This window comes from Dendropsophus ebraccatus, chromosome 8 (genome assembly GCF_027789765.1).
Source record: "Dendropsophus ebraccatus isolate aDenEbr1 chromosome 8, aDenEbr1.pat, whole genome shotgun sequence".
In the NCBI taxonomy this organism is placed as follows: Eukaryota; Metazoa; Chordata; class Amphibia; order Anura; family Hylidae; genus Dendropsophus; species Dendropsophus ebraccatus.
In genome coordinates this window covers 2,865,617-2,885,432 of record NC_091461.1, presented here as the reverse complement: position 1 = coordinate 2,885,432, position 19,816 = coordinate 2,865,617, and the positions used below count along the sequence as shown (strand labels likewise).

The 19,816-nt window shown below is 48.3% G+C and overlaps 1 protein-coding gene across 1 annotated transcript in view; it reads right to left on the bottom strand.

Moving 5' to 3' along the window:
- Nucleotides 1–227: 227 nt before the first annotated feature.
- LOC138798963 (glutathione S-transferase P 1-like) overlaps nucleotides 228–19,816 on the bottom strand; it is a 37,600-nt gene continuing 18,011 nt past the window's right edge. Inside the window, exons 2-7 of the mRNA XM_069979605.1 lie at nucleotides 16,998–17,033; nucleotides 15,407–15,519; nucleotides 9,404–9,491; nucleotides 7,822–7,925; nucleotides 2,939–3,043; nucleotides 228–742 (exon numbers count right to left, since the gene is read on the bottom strand). Of these exons, the coding sequence (XP_069835706.1) occupies nucleotides 560–742; nucleotides 2,939–3,043; nucleotides 7,822–7,925; nucleotides 9,404–9,491; nucleotides 15,407–15,519; nucleotides 16,998–17,033 (629 nt within the window). The 3' untranslated portion in view covers nucleotides 228–559. The remainder of the gene's footprint in view (nucleotides 743–2,938; nucleotides 3,044–7,821; nucleotides 7,926–9,403; nucleotides 9,492–15,406; nucleotides 15,520–16,997; nucleotides 17,034–19,816) is intronic.

Genomic DNA, 19,816 nt, shown 5'->3' with positions numbered 1-19,816 from the left:
AAGTACTAACCAGGGACTGTTATTAAGGTACTAACCAGGGACTGTTATTAAGGTACTAACCAGGGACTGTTATTAAGGTACTAACCAGGGACTGTTATTAAGGTACTACCCAGGGACTGTTATTAAGGTACTACCCAGGGACTGTTATTAAGGTACTAACCAGGGACTGTTATTAAGGTACTAACCAAGGACTGTTATTAAGGTACTAACCAGGGACTGTTATTAAGGTACTAACCAGGGACTGTTATTAAGGTACTAACCAGGGACTGTTATTAAGGTACTACCCAGGGACTGTTATTAAGGTACTACCCAGGGACTGTTATTAAGGTACTAACCAGGGACTGTTATTAAGGTACTAACCAGGGACTGTTATTAAGGTACTAACCAGGGACTGTTATTAAGGTACTAACCAGGGACTGTTATTAAGGTACTAACCAAGGACTGTTATTAAGGTACTACCCAGGGGCTGTTATTAAGGTACTAACCGGGGACTGTTATTAAGGTACTAACCAGGAGTTGTTGCAACACTTTTGGCTGTAAATATGTACCCTCCCCCTGTTCATTTTTTAGGGATAATAGGTCGCTGGTTTCTAGCTTCAGATTTCAAGTATTCGCTAAGTTTAGGTCGGGAGCTGATGCGATCAATGAATGCGGTCAGGAGGGGGAATGAGGAAAGGCATGCTGGGAAGGGGTCGAGGTGACAGTGCAGGAGGTCCAGGAGGTTGTAGTCTGCATAGGAGATCTGTGGGGAGAAGACGCACACATCACTAATCATTATAGTGTTGAGAGTCGGAAATAAGTCATGTTGGTGACCTCTGACCCTCCAGTCCTCTCTGATAAGGCAACAAACCACATAACAGTTACATTTACCAGATCGCTGGGCCAAGCTGAACGCCTCCCTGCTTCTCAGTCCTCTCTAGGACCCTCTCCATCAGTGATAATGGTCCAGTATAATAAGATGCTGATCCCGGGGCCCCTGTTCTATCAGTGATAATGGTCCAGTGTAATGAGACGCTGATCCCGGGGCCCCTGTTCTATCAGTGATAATGGTCTAGTATAATGAGATGCTGATCCCGGGGCCCCTGTTCTATCAGTGATAATGGTCCAGTATAATGAGACGCTGATCCCGGGGCCCCTGTTCTATCAGTGATAATGGTCCAGTATAATGAGACGCTGATCCCAGGGCCCCCGTTCCATCGGTGATAATGGTCCAGTATAATGAGATGCTGATCCCGGGGCCCCGTTCCATCAGTGATTATGGTCCCGTGTAATGAGACGCTGATCCCGGGGCCCCTGTTCTATCAGTGATAATGGTCCAGTATAATGAGACGCTGATCCCGGGGCCCCGTTCTATCACTGATAATGGTCCAGTATAATGAGACGCTGATCCCGGGGCCCCTGTTCTATCAGTGATAATGGTCCAGTATAATGAGACGCTGATCCCGGGGCCCCGTTCCATCAGTGATAATGGTCCAGTATAATGAGACGCTGATCCCGGGGCCCCTGTTCTATCACTGATAATGGTCCAGTATAATGAGATGCTGATCCCGGGGCCCCGTTCTATCATTGATAATGGTCCAGTATAATGAGATGCTGATCCCGGGGCCCCGTTCTATCATTGATAATGGTCCAGTGTAATGAGACGCTGATCCCGGGGCCCCTGTTCTATCACTGATAATGGTCCAGTATAATGAGATGCTGATCCCGGGGCCCCTGTTCTATCAGTGATAATGGTCCAGTATAATGAGACGCTGATCCCGGGCCCCGTTCCATCAGTGATAATGGTCCAGTATAATGAGACGCTGATCCCGGGGCCCCTGTTCTATCACTGATAATGGTCCAGTATAATGAGACGCTGATCCCGGGGCCCCTGTTCTATCAGTGATAATGGTCCAGTATAATGAGACGCTGATCCCGGGGCCCCTGTTCTATCACTGATAATGGTCCAGTATAATGAGACGCTGATCCCGGGGCCCCGTTCTATCACTGATAATGGTCCAGTGTAATGAGACGCTGATCCCAGGGCCCCTGTTCTATCACTGATAATGGTCCAGTATAATGAGACGCTGATCCCGGGGCCCCGTTCTATCACTGATAATGGTCCCGTGTAATGAGACGCTGATCCCGGGGCCCCCGTTTTATCAGTGATAATGGTCCTGTGTAATGAGACGCTGATCCCGGGCCCCCGTTCCATTAGTGATAATGGTCCAGTATAATGAGACGCTGATCCCGGGGCCCCGTTCTATCACTGATAATGGTCCAGTATAATGAGACGCTGATCCGGGGGCCCGTTCTATCAGTGATAATGGTCCTGTGTAATGAGACGCTGATCCCGGGGCCCCCGTTTTATCAGTGATAATGGTCCAGTATAATGAGACGCTGATCCCGGGGCCCCTGTTCTATCAGTGATAATGGTCCAGTATAATGAGACGCTGATCCCGGGGCCCCTGTTCTATCACTGATAATGGTCCCGTGTAATGAGACGCTGATCCCAGGCCCCGTTATATCAGTGATAATGGTCCAGTATAATGAGACGCTGATCCCAGAACCCCGTTATATCAGTGATAATGGTCCTGTGTAATGAGACGCTGATCCCAGGCCCCGTTATATCAGTGATAATGGTCCTGTGTAATGAGACGCTGATCCCAGAACCCCGTTATATCAGTGATAATGGTCCTGTGTAATGAGACGCTGATCCCAGGCCCCGTTATATCAGTGATAATGGTCCTGTGTAATGAGACGCTGATCCCGGGGCCCCCGTTTTATCAGTGATACGGGGCCCTCTATCATCTATATAAGTTTCTGGCCAGGAGGAGAGATGTCGGGGCCTGAAGCTTCTGTCCATTCTTATTGATGGTTCTTCTGGATCTGTCTGTGTATGTAGATATGAGGGACCCCAGACCTGATGCCCTCTAGCACTTATAATAGTCTCTGTTACCTTCTCTCCCACTGTGTACTTGGTTCCATCAGCATTCTGGGAAAGAATCCTCTCAAATGCCGACAAGTGATTGGGAAGATCAGTCTCATACTTCTCCTTATTCTCCTGTAACATACAAGCAAATAAAGAGCATTTATCTATCTATCTAATACAGCCCAGCATATCATTATATATATACAGCCCAGCATACCATTATATATATATATATATCCTTACCTACCAGACCTTCTCCTATGTCACTATCCTTACCCACCAACCCTTCTCCTATGTCACTATCCTTACCCACAACCCTTCTCCTATGTCACTATCCTTACCTACCAACCATTCTCCTATGTCACTATCCTTACCTACCAACCCTTCTCCTATGTCACTATCCTTACCCACCAACCCTTCTCCTATGTCACTATCCTTACCCACCAACCCTTCTCCGATGTCACTATCCTTACCTACCAACCCTTCTCCTATGTCACTATCCTTACCTACCAACCATTCTCCTATGTCACTATCCTTACCTACCAAACCTTCTCCTATGTCACTATCCTTACCTACCAACCATTCTCCTATGTCACTATCCTTACCCACCAACCCTTCTCCGATGTCACTATCCTTACCTACCAACCCTTCTCCTATGTCACTATCCTTACCTACCAACCATTCTCCTATGTCACTATCCTTACCTACCAACCCTTCTCCTATGTCACTATCCTTACCCACCAACCCTTCTCCTATGTCACTATCCTTACCCACAACCCTTCTCCTATGTCACTATCCTTACCTACCAACCATTCTCCTATGTCACTATCCTTACCCACCAACCCTTCTCCTATGTCACTATCCTTACCTACCAACCCTTCTCCTATGTCACTACCCTTACCTACCAACCATTCTCCTATGTCACTATTCTTACCCACCAACCCTTCTCCTATGTCACTATCCTTACCCACCAACCCTTCTCCTATGTCACTATCCTTACCTACCAAACCTTCTCCTATGTCACTATCCTTACCCACCAAACCTTCTCCTATGTCACTATCCTTACCTACCAACCCTTCTCCTATGTCACTATCCTTACCTACCAGACCTTCTCCTATGTCACTATCCTTACCTACCAAACCTTCTCCTATGTCACTATCCTTACCCACCAACCCTTCTCCTATGTCACTATCCTTACCTACCAAACCCTTCTCCTATGTCACTATCCTTACCTACCAACCCTTCTCCTATGTCACTATCCTTACCCACCAACCCTTCTCCTATGTCACTATCCTTACCCACAACCCTTCTCCTATGTCACTATCCTTACCCACCAACCATTCTTCTATGTCACTATCCTTACCTACCAACCCTTCTCCTATGTCACTATCCTTACCTACCAAACCTCCTTTGTCACTATCCTTACCTACCAACCATTCTCCTATGTCACTATCCTTACCTACCAACGCTTCTCCTATGTCACTATCCTTACCTACCAAACCTTCTCCTATGTCACTATCCTTACCCACCAACCGTTCTCCATGTCACTATCCTTACCCACCAACCCTTCTCCTATGTCACTATCCTTACCTACCAAACCTTCTCCTATGTCACTATCCTTACCTACCAACCCTTCTCCTATGTCACTATCCTTACCTACCAACCCTTCCCCTATGTCACTATCCTTACCTATCAAACCTTCTCCTATGTCACTATCCTTACCTACCAACCCTTCTCCTATGTCACTATCCTTACCTACCAACCCTTCTCCTATGTCACTATCCTTACCTACCACCGTTCTATGTCACTATCCTTACCTGCCAACCCTTCTCCTATGTCACTATCCTTATCTACCAACCCTTCTCCTATGTCACTATCCTTACCTACCAAACCTTCTCCTATGTCACTATCCTTACCCACCAACCCTTCTCCATGTCACTATCCTTACCCACCAACCCTTCTCCTATGTCACTATCCTTACCCACCAACCCTTCTCCTATGTCACTATCCTTACCTACCAACCATTCTCCTATGTCACTATCCTTACCCACCAACCCTTCTCCTATGTCACTATCCTTACCTACCAACCCTTCTCCTATGTCACTACCCTTACCTACCAACCATTCTCCTATGTCACTATTCTTACCCACCAACCCTTCTCCTATGTCACTATCCTTACCCACCAACCCTTCTCCTATGTCACTATCCTTACCTACCAAACCTTCTCCTATGTCACTATCCTTACCCACCAAACCTTCTCCTATGTCACTATCCTTACCTACCAACCCTTCTCCTATGTCACTATCCTTACCCACCAACCCTTCTCCTATGTCACTATCCTTACCCACAACCCTTCTCCTATGTCACTATCCTTACCCACCAACCATTCTTCTATGTCACTATCCTTACCTGCCAACCCTTCTCCTATGTCACTATCCTTACCTACCAAACCTCCTATGTCACTATCCTTACCTACCAACCATTCTCCTATGTCACTATCCTTACCTACCAACGCTTCTCCTATGTCACTATCCTTACCTACCAAACCTTCTCCTATGTCACTATCCTTACCCACCAACCCTTCTCCATGTCACTATCCTTACCCACCAACCCTTCTCCTATGTCACTATCCTTACCTACCAAACCTTCTCCTATGTCACTATCCTTACCTACCAACCCTTCTCCTATGTCACTATCCTTACCTACCAACCCTTCCCCTATGTCACTATCCTTACCTATCAAACCTTCTCCTATGTCACTATCCTTACCTACCAACCCTTCTCCTATGTCACTATCCTTACCTACCAACCCTTCTCCTATGTCACTATCCTTACCTACCACCGTTCTATGTCACTATCCTTACCTGCCAACCCTTCTCCTATGTCACTATCCTTATCTACCAACCCTTCTCCTATGTCACTATCCTTACCTACCAAACCTTCTCCTATGTCACTATCCTTACCTACCAACCCTTCTCCATGTCACTATCCTTACCCACCAACCCTTCTTTTATGTCACTATCCTTACCTACCAACTCTTCTCTTATGTCACTATCCTTACCCACCAACCCTTCTCCTATGTCACAATTTTTACCCACCAAACCTTCTCCTATGTCACTATCCTTACCCACCAAACCTTCTCCTATATCACTAGCAAACATATTAAAAAGAATAGGACCCAGAAGAGACCCTTGTGGAACACGACCTGTAACCGTCTCTGCTCGGAATATTCACCATTACCATCACCCCTCTGATATCTCTCCTTCACCAACCACTAATCCACTGAACTATCCAGGGATTAAGTCCAATTTTCTCCAACTTCTCTCTCAGCTCTTTATGGGGACCTGTATCTGCGTCTTTGCTGAAGTCCAGATAGGCAATATCCCCGTCACCTTCATCCAGCACTTTTGTGACATAATCAAAGAAATCACTGAGATTAGTCTGACCTGATCGGCCCTCAGTGACGCCATGCTGGTTTGGATCCATCAAATTGATGATTCTTAGGTGATCCATTATCTTCTTTTTTAGAAGAGTTTCCATAATTTTTACTACTACAGATGTCAGGCTCACTGGCCTGTAGTTACTGGGCTCCTCTCTATTCCCCTTCTTGTGGATTGGTATAACATCGGCCTTTCTCCAATCATCGCGGACATCTCCTGTTAGCAGGGATTGGTTATACAGATCTGTCAGGGGGGCAGCAATCACAGATCGAGTTGTTTAAAGAGGATGTACCACCAGGTACATCCTCTTTAAGCTAAACCCACGGATTGAACGGCGCAGTCACAGGGAAGCCAGTGCCGCCAGTCCGTTTTTCAGATCGCGGCCTGGTTCCCGTGCACAGCGCCGTTCTATGCACCGGAACCGGTCGGTGCTCAAGCACTGGAGGTAGGCCGGGCCGCCCCCAGTGGGAGGGAATTCCCTCCTCTGTATGACGCGGCTCCGTTAGAATGAATGGAGTGGACACCATCTGAACCATCGCCTCATTCAAAATGGTCACGTTCCTCTGCAACTTCAGCCTCTAAAAAAATATAGCTGCAGTAGCACCTGCAGAAAACTGACATGTTTTAGACTGTGTACAGTATGTATTTATGTACTATGTGTATTCGCTCTGGCCCGGATTCCATTCATTCCAATATAACATATGTTCTGTATAAATCACGGCCGTTGTTGCAACTACGGCCGTGATTTATGCAAAACATACATTGTGTGAACATAGCCTTAATGTACACAAAAAAATTTATGCATTTTCATCCTTTTTTTTTTTTATAATGGAAGGAAATGAAAAAACAGATCAAAACAGATGCCCAGAAATGCATCCGTTTTTCCATTCGTTTTTTGTAAAAACAGATGAAAAAAATTAGTGTGATCCCAGCCTTATGGTGCGTTTAGACTGAATGATTATCATTCAAATTTTCACGTTAACGATGGCATTTGAGCGATAATCATCTCATGTTAACACTGCGAACGATCAAACCATGAGCGATAAATCGTTCATCGTGATCTTTCAACATGTTCTCAACTCGTTGTTGGTCGTTCGCTGACAATTAGCAGATCGCTTCGTCTAAACAGCCTTTCACCGATTCACCCTATGTGTGAGATGGGCTTCAGCAATCTTAAAACGATCACAATAACGACTTTTTCAAACAATATATCGTTCCGTCTAAACACTGATGGGTTTAAAAAACTCATTATTTCTTTGAAATCGTTAATCGTTTGGGCAAATTATCGCTCCGTGTAAAAGGACCGTAATATATAGGAATGGGGATAACAATTATCCCCCATCCACAGCACAGGTGTCTCGGCCGCTACCTTGTCTCTATTCTTCTGCATTAAAATGTAAAAACCTTTAATAAAAATTATCTGATTTAAATAAACTATTCGAATTTTTGTTCCATTTCTTCCCGCACTTACCGGCTCATAGAAGATAGCCCGGGCGAATTTCAGTCTGAGGTCCTCCACCCCATCGTTCACCATGTCAATGAGCGCTTTCTCCTTGTTATCGCCCCCAGCAAGACCTGAGGACAGAGTCAAATAAAATTATTATTTATATCAGAGATAAAGCAACCACGTGGGCCATCCCTGTGTCTATAGGTCCATCCATGGGCCATCTGTGTCTATAGGTCCATCCATGGGCCATTCCTGTGTCTATAGGGCCATCCCTGTGTCTATAGGGCCATCCATGGGCCATCTCTGTGTCTATAGGGCCATCCATGGGCCATCCCTGTGTCTATAGGGCCATCCCTGTGTCTATAGGGCCATCCATGGGCCATCTCTGTGTCTATAGGCCCATCCATGGGCCATCCCTGTGTCTATAGGTCCATCCATGGGTCATCTGTGTCTATAGGCCCATCCATGGGCCATTCCTGTGTCTATAGGGCCATCCATGGGCCATCTCTGTGTCTATAGGGCCACCCATGGGCCATCCCTCTGTCTATAGGGCCATCCCTATGTCTATAGGGCCATCCATGGGCCATCTCTGTGTCTATAGGGCCACCCATGGGCCATCCCTGTGTCTATAGGGCCATCCCTGTGTCTATGGGTCCATCCATGGGCCATCCCTGTGTCTATAGGTCCATCCATGGGCCATCCCTGTGTCTATAGGGCCATCCATGGGCCATCCCTGTGTCTATAGGGCCATCCATGGGCCATCCCTGTGTCTATAGGGCCATCCATGGGCCATCTCTGTGTCTATAGGGCCATCCATGGGCCATCCCTGTGTCTATAGGGCCATCCCTGTGTCTATGGGTCCATCTATGGGCCATCCCTGTGTCTATAGGTCCATCCATGGGCCATCCCTGTGTCTATAGGGCCATCCATGGGCCATCCCTGTGTCTATAGGTCCATTCATGGGCCATCCCTGTGTCTATAGGGCCATCCATGGGCCATCCCTGTGTCTATAGGTCCATCCATGGGCCATCCCTGTGTCTATAGGGCCATCCCTGTGTCTATGGGTCCATCCATGGGCCATCCCTGTGTCTATAGGTCCATCCATGGGCCATCCCTGTGTCTATAGGGCCATCCATGGGCCATCCCTGTGTCTATAGGTCCATCCATGGGCCATCCCTGTGTCTATAGGCCCATCCATTGGCCATCCCTGTGTCTATAGGTCCATCCATGGGCCATCCCTGTGTCTATAGGGCCATCCATTGGCCATCCCTGTGTCTATAGGTCCATCCATTGGCCATCCCTGTGTCTATAGGGCCATCCATTGGCCATCCCTGTGTCTATAGGGCCATCCATGGGCCATCCCTGTGTCTATAGGTCCATCCATTGGCCATCCCTGTGTCTATAGGGCCATCCATGGGCCATCCCTGTGTCTATAGGTCCATCCATTGGCCATCCCTGTGTCTATAGGGCCATCCATTGGCCATCCCTGTGTCTATAGGGCCATCCATTGGCCATCCCTGTGTCTATAGGGCCATCCATGGGCCATCCCTGTGTCTTTAAGTGCCCAACTACACAAGCAGAAGAGTGAAGAAATAGATAGACTTACAGTATTTACAGCCGAGGTATCGCAGGATGCAGTTACTCTGATACAGGACAAAGTCTCCATCTTTAAACCGCGGCAGCTGCCCGAAAACCTGGAAGAGACCCCAAAGATTAGTACTGTAAAGCATGAGCTCCCTCGGTCATATATAATCCGCGTTCGTGTTTCCTATATATGGTGTTTGGTTTGAGTGAACTGTATATATATATACTTCAGGAAAATGATGAACTTAGGGATTTGATTAAATCCCGAGAAATGATAAAATGACCGCGCCATTGTATCATTTCCCTACAGAAAGTCAGGGCTATATAGTAGCCAGCCCTCCCCTATAGTGTCTTATATAGTAGCCAGCCCTCCCCCATAGTCTTATATAGTAGCCAGCCCTCCCCATAGTCTTATATAGTAGCCAGCCCTCCCCCATAGTCTTATATAGTAGCCAGCCCTCCCCTATAGTCTCATATAGTAGCCAGCCCTCCCCCATAGTGTCTTGTATAGTAGCCAGCCCTCCCCATAGTCTCTTATATAGTAGCCAGCCCTCCCCATAGTCTTATATAGTATCCAGCCCTCCCCAATAGTCTCATATAGTAGCCAGCCCTCCCCATAGTCTCTTATATAGTAGCCAGCCCTCCCCATAGTCTTATATAGTAGCCAGCCCTCCCCATAGTCTCTTATATAGTAGCCAGCCCTCCCCCATAGTCTCTTATATAGTAGCCAGCCCTCCCCATAGTCTCATATAGTAGCCAGCCCTCCCCATAGTCTTATATAGTAGCCAGCCCTCCCCCATAGTCTCTTATATAGTAGCCAGCCCTTCCCAATAGTCTCTTATATAGTAGCCAGCCCTCCCCATTGTCTTATTTAGTAGCCAGCCCTCCCCATAGTCTTATATAGTAGCCAGCCCTCCCCCCATAGTCTTATACAGTAGCCAGCCCTCCCCATAGTCTTATATAGTAGCCAGCCCTCCCCATAGTCTCTTATATAGTAGCCAGCCCTCCCCTGTAGTCTTATATAGTAGCCAGCCCTCCCCCATAGTCTCTTATATAGTAGCCAGCCCTCCCCATAGTCTCTTATATAGTAGCCAGCCCTCCCCATAGTCTCTTTTATAGTAGCCAGCCCTCCCCCATAGTCTCTTATATAGTAGCCAGCCCTCCCTCATAGTCTCTTATATATAAGCCAGTCCCTAAAATAGTCTCTTATATAGTAGCCAGCCCTCCCCCATAGTCTTATATAGTAGCCACCCCTCCCCATAGTCTCTTATATAGTAGCCAGCCCTCCCCCATAGTCTCTTATATAGTAGCCAGCCCTCCCCATAGTCTCTTATATAGTAGCCAGCCCTCCCCATAGTCTTATATAGTAGCCAGCCCTCCCCATAGTCTCTTATATAGTAGCCAGCCCTCCCCCATAGTCTCTTATATAGTAGCCAGCCCTCCCCATAGTCTTATATAGTATCCAGCCCTCCCCTATAGTCTCATATAGTAGCCAGCCCTCCCCCATAGTGTCTTGTATAGTAGCCAGCCCTCCCCATAGTCTCTTATATAGTAGCCAGCCCTCCCCATAGTCTTATATAGTATCCAGCCCTCCCCTATAGTCTCATATAGTAGCCAGCCCTCCCCCATAGTCTCTTATATAGTAGCCAGCCCTCCCCATAGTCTTATATAGTAGCTAGCCACCCCCATAGTCTCTTATATAGTAGCCAGCCCTCCCCATAGTCTTATATAGTAGCCAGCCCTCCCCATAGTCTCATATAGTAGCCAGCCCTCCCCCATAGTGTCTTGTATAGTAGCCAGCCCTCCCCATAGTCTCTTATATAGTAGCTAGCCCTCCCCATAGTCTTATATAGTAGCCAGCCACCCCCATAGTCTCTTATATAGTAGCCAGCCCTCCCCCATAGTCTCTTATATAGTAGCCAGCCCTCCCCATAGTCTCATATAGTAGCCAGCCCTCCCCATAGTCTTATATAGTAGCCAGCCCTCCCCCATAGTCTCTTATATAGTAGCCAGCCCTTCCCAATAGTCTCTTATATAGTAGCCAGCCCTCCCCCATAGTCTCTTATATAGTAGCCAGCCCTCCCCATAGTCTCTTATATAGTAGCCAGCCCTCCCCATAGTCTCTTATATAGTAGCCAGCCCTCCCCCATAGTCTCTTATATAGTAGCCAGCCCTCCCCCATAGTCTCTTATATAGTAGCCAGCCCTCCCCCATAGTCTCTTATATAGTAGCCAGCCCTCCCCATAGTCTCATATAGTAGCCAACCCTCCCCCATAGTCTCTTATATATAAGCCAGTCCCTAAAATAGTCTCTTATATAGTAGCCACCCCTCCCCATAGTCTCTTATATAGTAGCCAGCCCTCCCCCATAGTCTCTTATATAGTAGCCAGCCCTCCCCATAGTCTCTTATATAGTAGCCAGCCCTCCCCATAGTCTCTTATATAGTAGCCAGCCCTCCCCATAGTCTCTTATATAGTAGCCAGCCCTCCCTATAGTCTCATATAGTAGCCAACCCTCCCCCATAGTCTCTTATATATAAGCCAGTCCCTAAAATAGTCTCTTATATAGTAGCCAGCCCTCCCCGATAGTCTCTTATATAGTAGCCAGCCCTCCCCCATAGTCTCTTATATAGTAGCCAGCCCTCCCCATAGTCTCATATATAGTAGCCAGCCCTCCCCATAGTCTCTTATATAGTAGCCAGCCCTCCCTCATAGTCTCTTATATAGTAGCCAGCCCTCCCCATAGTCTCTTAAATAGTAGCCAGCCCTCCCCATAGTCTCTTATATAGTAGCCAGCCCTCCCCCATAGTCTTATATAGTAGCCAGCCCTCCCCATAGTCTCTTATATAGTAGCCAGCCCTCCCCATAGTCTCTTATATAGTAGCCAGCCCTCCCCTGTAGTCTTATATAGTAGCCAGCCCTCCCCCATAGTCTCTTATATAGTAGCCAGCCCTCCCCATAGTCTCTTATATAGTAGCCAGCCCTCCCCATAGTCTCTTTTATAGTAGCCAGCCCTCCCCCATAGTCTCTTATATAGTAGCCAGCCCTCCCTCATAGTCTCTTATATATAAGCCAGTCCCTAAAATAGTCTCTTATATAGTAGCCAGCCCTCCCCCATAGTCTTATATAGTAGCCACCCCTCCCCATAGTCTCTTATATAGTAGCCAGCCCTCCCCCATAGTCTCTTATATAGTAGCCAGCCCTCCCCATAGTCTCTTATATAGTAGCCAGCCCTCCCCATAGTCTTATATAGTAGCCAGCCCTCCCCATAGTCTCTTATATAGTAGCCAGCCCTCCCCCATAGTCTCTTATATAGTAGCCAGCCCTCCCCATAGTCTTATATAGTATCCAGCCCTCCCCTATAGTCTCATATAGTAGCCAGCCCTCCCCCATAGTGTCTTGTATAGTAGCCAGCCCTCCCCATAGTCTCTTATATAGTAGCCAGCCCTCCCCATAGTCTTATATAGTATCCAGCCCTCCCCTATAGTCTCATATAGTAGCCAGCCCTCCCCCATAGTCTCTTATATAGTAGCCAGCCCTCCCCATAGTCTTATATAGTAGCTAGCCACCCCCATAGTCTCTTATATAGTAGCCAGCCCTCCCCATAGTCTTATATAGTAGCCAGCCCTCCCCATAGTCTCATATAGTAGCCAGCCCTCCCCCATAGTGTCTTGTATAGTAGCCAGCCCTCCCCATAGTCTCTTATATAGTAGCTAGCCCTCCCCATAGTCTTATATAGTAGCCAGCCACCCCCATAGTCTCTTATATAGTAGCCAGCCCTCCCCCATAGTCTCTTATATAGTAGCCAGCCCTCCCCATAGTCTCATATAGTAGCCAGCCCTCCCCATAGTCTTATATAGTAGCCAGCCCTCCCCCATAGTCTCTTATATAGTAGCCAGCCCTTCCCAATAGTCTCTTATATAGTAGCCAGCCCTCCCCCATAGTCTCTTATATAGTAGCCAGCCCTCCCCATAGTCTCTTATATAGTAGCCAGCCCTCCCCATAGTCTCTTATATAGTAGCCAGCCCTCCCCCATAGTCTCTTATATAGTAGCCAGCCCTCCCCCATAGTCTCTTATATAGTAGCCAGCCCTCCCCCATAGTCTCTTATATAGTAGCCAGCCCTCCCCATAGTCTCATATAGTAGCCAACCCTCCCCCATAGTCTCTTATATATAAGCCAGTCCCTAAAATAGTCTCTTATATAGTAGCCACCCCTCCCCATAGTCTCTTATATAGTAGCCAGCCCTCCCCCATAGTCTCTTATATAGTAGCCAGCCCTCCCCATAGTCTCTTATATAGTAGCCAGCCCTCCCCATAGTCTCTTATATAGTAGCCAGCCCTCCCCATAGTCTCTTATATAGTAGCCAGCCCTCCCTATAGTCTCATATAGTAGCCAACCCTCCCCCATAGTCTCTTATATATAAGCCAGTCCCTAAAATAGTCTCTTATATAGTAGCCAGCCCTCCCCGATAGTCTCTTATATAGTAGCCAGCCCTCCCCCATAGTCTCTTATATAGTAGCCAGCCCTCCCCATAGTCTCATATATAGTAGCCAGCCCTCCCCATAGTCTCTTATATAGTAGCCAGCCCTCCCTCATAGTCTCTTATATAGTAGCCAGCCCTCCCCATAGTCTCTTAAATAGTAGCCAGCCCTCCCCATAGTCTCTTATATAGTAGCCAGCCCTCCCCCATAGTCTTATATAGTAGCCAGCCCTCCCCATAGTCTCTTATATAGTAGCCAGCCCTCCCCATAGTCTCATATAGTAGCCAGCCCTCCCCATAGTCTCATATAGTAGCCAGCCCTCCCCAATAGTCTCTTATATAGTAGCCAGCCCTCCCCATAGTCTCTTATATAGTAGCCAGCCCTCCCCATAGTCTCTTATATAGTAGCCAGCCCTCCCCATAGTCTCTTATATAGTAGTCAGCCCTCCCCATAGTCTCTATATAGTAGCCAGCCCTCCCCATAGTCTCTTATATAGTAGCCAGCCCTCCCCCATAGTCTCTTATATAGTAGCCAGCCCTCCCCCATAGTCTCTTATATAGTAGCCAGCCCTCCCCCATAGTCTCTTATATTGTAGCCATCCCTCCCCCATAGTCTAATATAGTAGCCAGCCCTCCCCTATAGTCTCTTATATAGTAGCCAGCCCTCCCCATAGTCTCTTATATAGTAGTCAGCCCTCCCCCATAGTCTCTTATATAGTAGCCAGCCCTCCCACATAGTCTCATATATAGTAGCCAGCCCTCCCCCATAGTCTCTTATATAGTAGCCAGCCCTCCCCATAGTCTCTTATATAGTAGCCAGCCCTCCCCCATAGTCTCATATAGTAGCCAGCCCTCCCCCATAGTCTCATATAGTAGCCAGCCCTCCCCATAGTCTCTTATATATAAGCCAGTCCCTAAAATAGTCTCTTATATAGTAGCCAGCCCTCCCCTATAGTCTCATATAGTAGCCAGCCCTCCCCCATAGTCTTATATAGTAACCAGCCCTCCCCCATAGTCTCTTATACAGTAGCCGTCCCTCCCCCATAGTCTCTTATATAGTAGCCAGCCCTCCCCTATAGTCTCATATAGTAGCCAGCCCTCCCATAGTCTCATATAGTAGCCAGCCCTCCCCTATAGTCTCTTATATATAAGCCAGTCCCTAAAATAGTCTCTTATATAGTAGCCAGCCCTCCCCTATAATCTTATATAGTAGCCAGCCCTCCCCCATAGTCTTATATAGTAGCCAGCCCTCCCCATAGTCTCATATAGTAGCCAGCCCTCCCCAATAGTCTCTTATATATAAGCCAGTCCCTAAAATAGTCTCTTATATAGTAGCCTGTGGCCTACGAGATTATAATATGGTCCGTCTGAGCGGCCATCCAGACCACCCATATTATAATCTGCTGCAACGTCAACGAGGGCCACATTTAACACAGCAATAGAAAAGCATGGCGGGCCAAAAATAATGGCACCACGGGTTAGATTTGTCCCGCCGGCCAGAGTTTGACATGACTGACCTATAATATGTTGACAAAGTAACTCACCGCCTCTTTCTTAATGTCACATTTTCCAGCAAACCAGTCAGCGATGGGTATCTCCTCCTCCGTCCATGAGGCCCCCTGATCAGCGAGGAGCAGACGGATGGGCTCAGCACGACCTGGGAAGAGATACTGTGTAAGAGTCAGGAAAGAAACCAAGTCTAAAGTCACCAAACAGCGCCCCCTCCTGTCCCCAGTCTGTGTCCAGTACTACAGCTTCTGTCTGCAGTACAGGACCCAGAAACATACCCCTGTGTGTATGAGGATAGAGGATAATACCCCTGTGTGTGTGTGTATGAGGATAGAGGATAATACCAGTGTGTGTGTGTGTGTGTGTGTGTGTGTGTGTGTGTGTGTGTATGGATAATATCCGTGTGTGTGTGTGTGTGTGTGTGTGTGTGTATGAGGATAATACTTGTGTGTGTGTGTGTGTGTATGAGGATAATACCAGTGTGTGTGTGTATGAGGATAATACTTGTGTGTGTGTGTGTGTGTGTGTATGAGGATAATACCCGTGTGTGTGTATGAGGATAATACTTGTGTGTGTGTGTGTGTGTGTGTGTGTATGAGGATAATACTTGTGTGTGTGTGTGTATGAGGATAATACCAGTGTGTGTGTGTGTGTGTGTGTGTGTATGGATAATATCCGTGTGTGTGTGTGTGTGTGTGTGTATGAGGATAATATCCGTGTGTGTGTGTGTATGAGGATAATACTTGTGTGTGTGTGTGTGTGTGTGTGTGTGTATGAGGATAATACTTGTGTGTGTGTGTGTGTGTGTGTGTGTATGAGGATAATACTTGTGTGTGTGTGTGTATGAGGATAATACCCCTGTGTGTATTAGGATAATACCCGTGTGTGTGTGTGTGTATGAGTATAATGCCTGTGTGTGTGTGTGTATGTATGTATGAGGATAATACCGTGTGTGTGTGTATGAGGATAATACCCCTGTGTGTGTGTGTGTATGAGGATAATACGTGTGTGTGTATGAGGATAATACCCGTGTGTGTGTGTGTATGAGGATAATACGTGTGTGTGTATATGAGGATAATACCCCTGTGTGTGTGTGTGTATGAGGATAATACGTGTGTGTGTATGAGGATAATACCCGTGTGTGTGTGTGTATGAGGATAATACGTGTGTGTGTATATGAGGATAATACTTGTGTGTGTGTGTATGAGGATAATACCCGTGTATGTTTGTGTGTGTGTATGAGGATAATACCCGTGTATGTTTGTGTGTGTGTGTGTATATGAGGATAATACTTGTGTGTGTATGAGGATGGAGGATAGTACCCCTGTGCGTATGAGGATAGGGGAGTGCGGGCAGCCGCTGTGGTCGGGGACATGGTTCTAGGTCATGCAGGGTTGTTACTCCTGGGCCCCGATCCCTGAGGGGCCCCGCTGCCATATAAGAGACGCCAGTATAGTGAATGGCAGGTGTGACCCCCGCAGATGTAGCCGAGTTTCCAGTTACCCCTGTGATGGGGTCCGGTATAGATCAAGGTGTAAGAAGATAAAGTGACCAGAATGAGGAGGTGGCGCCCCCCGGAGGTCATCAGCAGACGACGCCATCATGTAACATGGATCACTCACTTACCCCTCAATGGGAAATATGTAATGACGTATCCGCTCACTGGAAGAGAGGGAAAGGAAAGGGTTAATAGGAGTTCTCATCTGCAGGTGTCTATATCACAGAGGCCGCTACTATGGGGGTCCCAGAATGGGGGATCCCCCCAGGCCGCATCCACCACCCTGTGTATAGGGCCTGTCTGCACCAATGGGGAGCATGGAGAAAAATAATAATAATGCTACAATAGAAAGGGGTAACAAGCAGAAGCAGCACAAGATATATGTATGGTGTATGGGGGAGAAGACCCTGTCCGCGAGCTTACATAGGGAGAGAGGAGCCTGCCCACCAGAGCTTACATAGGGAGAGAGGGGCCTGCCCGCCAGAGCTTACATAGGGAGAGAGGAGCCTGCCCGCCAGGCCTTACATAGGGAGAGAGGAGCCTGCCCACCAGAGCTTACATAGGGAGAGAGGAGCCTGCCCGCCAGGGATTACATAGGGAGAGAGGAGCCTGCCCGCCAGGTATTACATAGGGAGAGAGGAGCCTGCCCACCAGGGCTTACATAGGGAGAGAGGAGCCTGCCCACCAGGTATTACATAGGGAGAGAGGAGCCTGCCCGCCAGGTATTACATAGGGAGAGAGGAGCCTGCCCGCCAGGTATTACATAGGGAGAGAGGAGCCTGCCCACCAGAGCTTACATAGGGAGAGAGGAGCCTGCCCACCAGAGCTTACATAGGGAGAGAGGAGCCTGCCCGCCAGGTATTACATAGGGAGAGAGGAGCCTGCCCGCCAGGTATTACATAGGGAGAGAGGAGCCTGCCCGCCAGGTATTACACAGGGAGAGAGGAGCCTGCCCGCCAGGTATTACATAGGGAGAGAGGAGCCTGACCGCCAGGGATTACATAGGGAGAGAGGAGCCTGCCCGCCAGAGCTTACATAGGGAGAGAGGAGCCTGCCCGCCAGAGCTTACATAGGGAGAGAGGAGCCTGCCCGCCAGGTATTACATAGGGAGAGAGGACCCTGCCTGCCAGGGATTACATAGGGAGGGAGGAGCCTGCCTGCCGGTATTACATAGGGAGAGAGGAGCCTGCCCGCCAGGTATTACATAGGGAGAGAGGAGCCTGCCCCCCAGGTATTACATAGGGAGAGAGGAGCCTGCCCGCCAGAGCTTACATAGGGAGAGAGGGGCCTGCCCGCCAGAGCTTACATAGGGAGAGAGGGGCCTGCCCGCCAGAGCTTACATAGGGAGAGAGGAGCCTGCCCGCCAGAGCTTACATAGGGAGAGAGGAGCCTGCCCACCAGAGCTTACATAGGGAGAGAGGAGCCTGCCCACCAGGGCTTACATAGGGAGAGAGGACCCTGCCTGCCAGTGTAACATACCAGTCAGGTATATGCTGTCTGTCTGTTCCTCGGTCCCATGCTCCCTTTAGTGTATTGTAGTGGTAATGTAAAAGTGGTAATTTGGTGTATACCACCTTAAGCTGGTCCCCCAGCATTCCTTGTGAGGTAAGGAGCACTAGCAAGCTAGCTCGATTGGTGCATGTGATGAGGCATGTCATCAATGGGTGGAGCTAATTCTCCTGTACAGGGAATCTTCCAGATCCCTGGGCAGTGGAAGCCTGGCATTACCCAGGGCAGCATCTAAGTGTCTGCACACACACTATGTGAGAAGCTGACTAGACCTAAGTCCAAACCTCTGCACGCTGTGGACCTCTCTTCAGTATCCTGTGTCCGGAGAACCCAGTTGTATTACAGAAGACGTCCGTGCTTCCTGTCACAGGGTCCCCCGGTCCAGTTCCAGGACCTCGCAATTATACTGCAGAAACCAGGTCTGTCTTCTCTTCCTCACACACCTGCACAGCCGGCATACATGCAGCACAACACACTAAAGACTCTAAAGATGCATTATTGCCCTGGAGCTCCAGAAGCTTGCTAGTCCACTGACTCCCCAAAAGTCTGCCTGTTACTGAACTGTATCCTGTCACTTACAAGTTCCTGCTAGTAAAAGCACTGTTCATTGAAAGGCCTGTGTCTATGGATTACTTATTACCCGGCAACCAGGTTAAGGAACTAGGAACATCATCTACATGATAGTCTGCTTCAGGGGCCAAGGCCTTAACACCCCTTACACTGCTCGGAGTACCACCGTCACCCGCGGCAACCGCAGTAAGGTCACCCCTGGCCACTACATGAGATTTGGCGTCACGAACAGGATATCTTTGTGTCTTATCACTACTGCTCTCAACATTGTGTGTGTTAAAACAGACTTTATCCACCTGGAATTGTGCATCACGGGCTTGCAAAAGGTTAAACCGACTTTCCCGCGCGGCAAGACTCAAGCTCCGCCCACTGGCTCTGGATTGCTGCATGTATGCCGCCATCTTGGAAAGGTTACAAACAAGCTGCTGCACTGTTACAGAGCACCAGAACCGCCCCCGTTTACCAACCAGATAAGTGAACTACCTTTGATTGTATTTCTCAACGGGCTTTGCTCAAGAGGGGAAGCGGGAGGACAGAGACTGAGTTATTACGACGCGCTCTTAAAGTGCCAAAGACTGCCAGCCAGCTAAAAGGGGAACCATGTCTGACCCAAGTGCCGGAGGTCAGGCAGCTGCTGCCAATCTGCCAGACCATGGGAATGTGCAGAACCCCGCCGGCCCCCTAGGGAATGTCGGCCCTATCATCCAACCACTTGACGCTGCTGCTGCGGCTCCAGCCCCCCCTGCGGCCCCAACTGGAATGCCGTTCTTTCTGGGCACCCCCAGTTTGCTCAAGTACAAGGGGGACCCCCACTCTTTTTCCGAATTTAAAGAGAACATTACTAGGATTCTTGAACTTGTAACTCTCT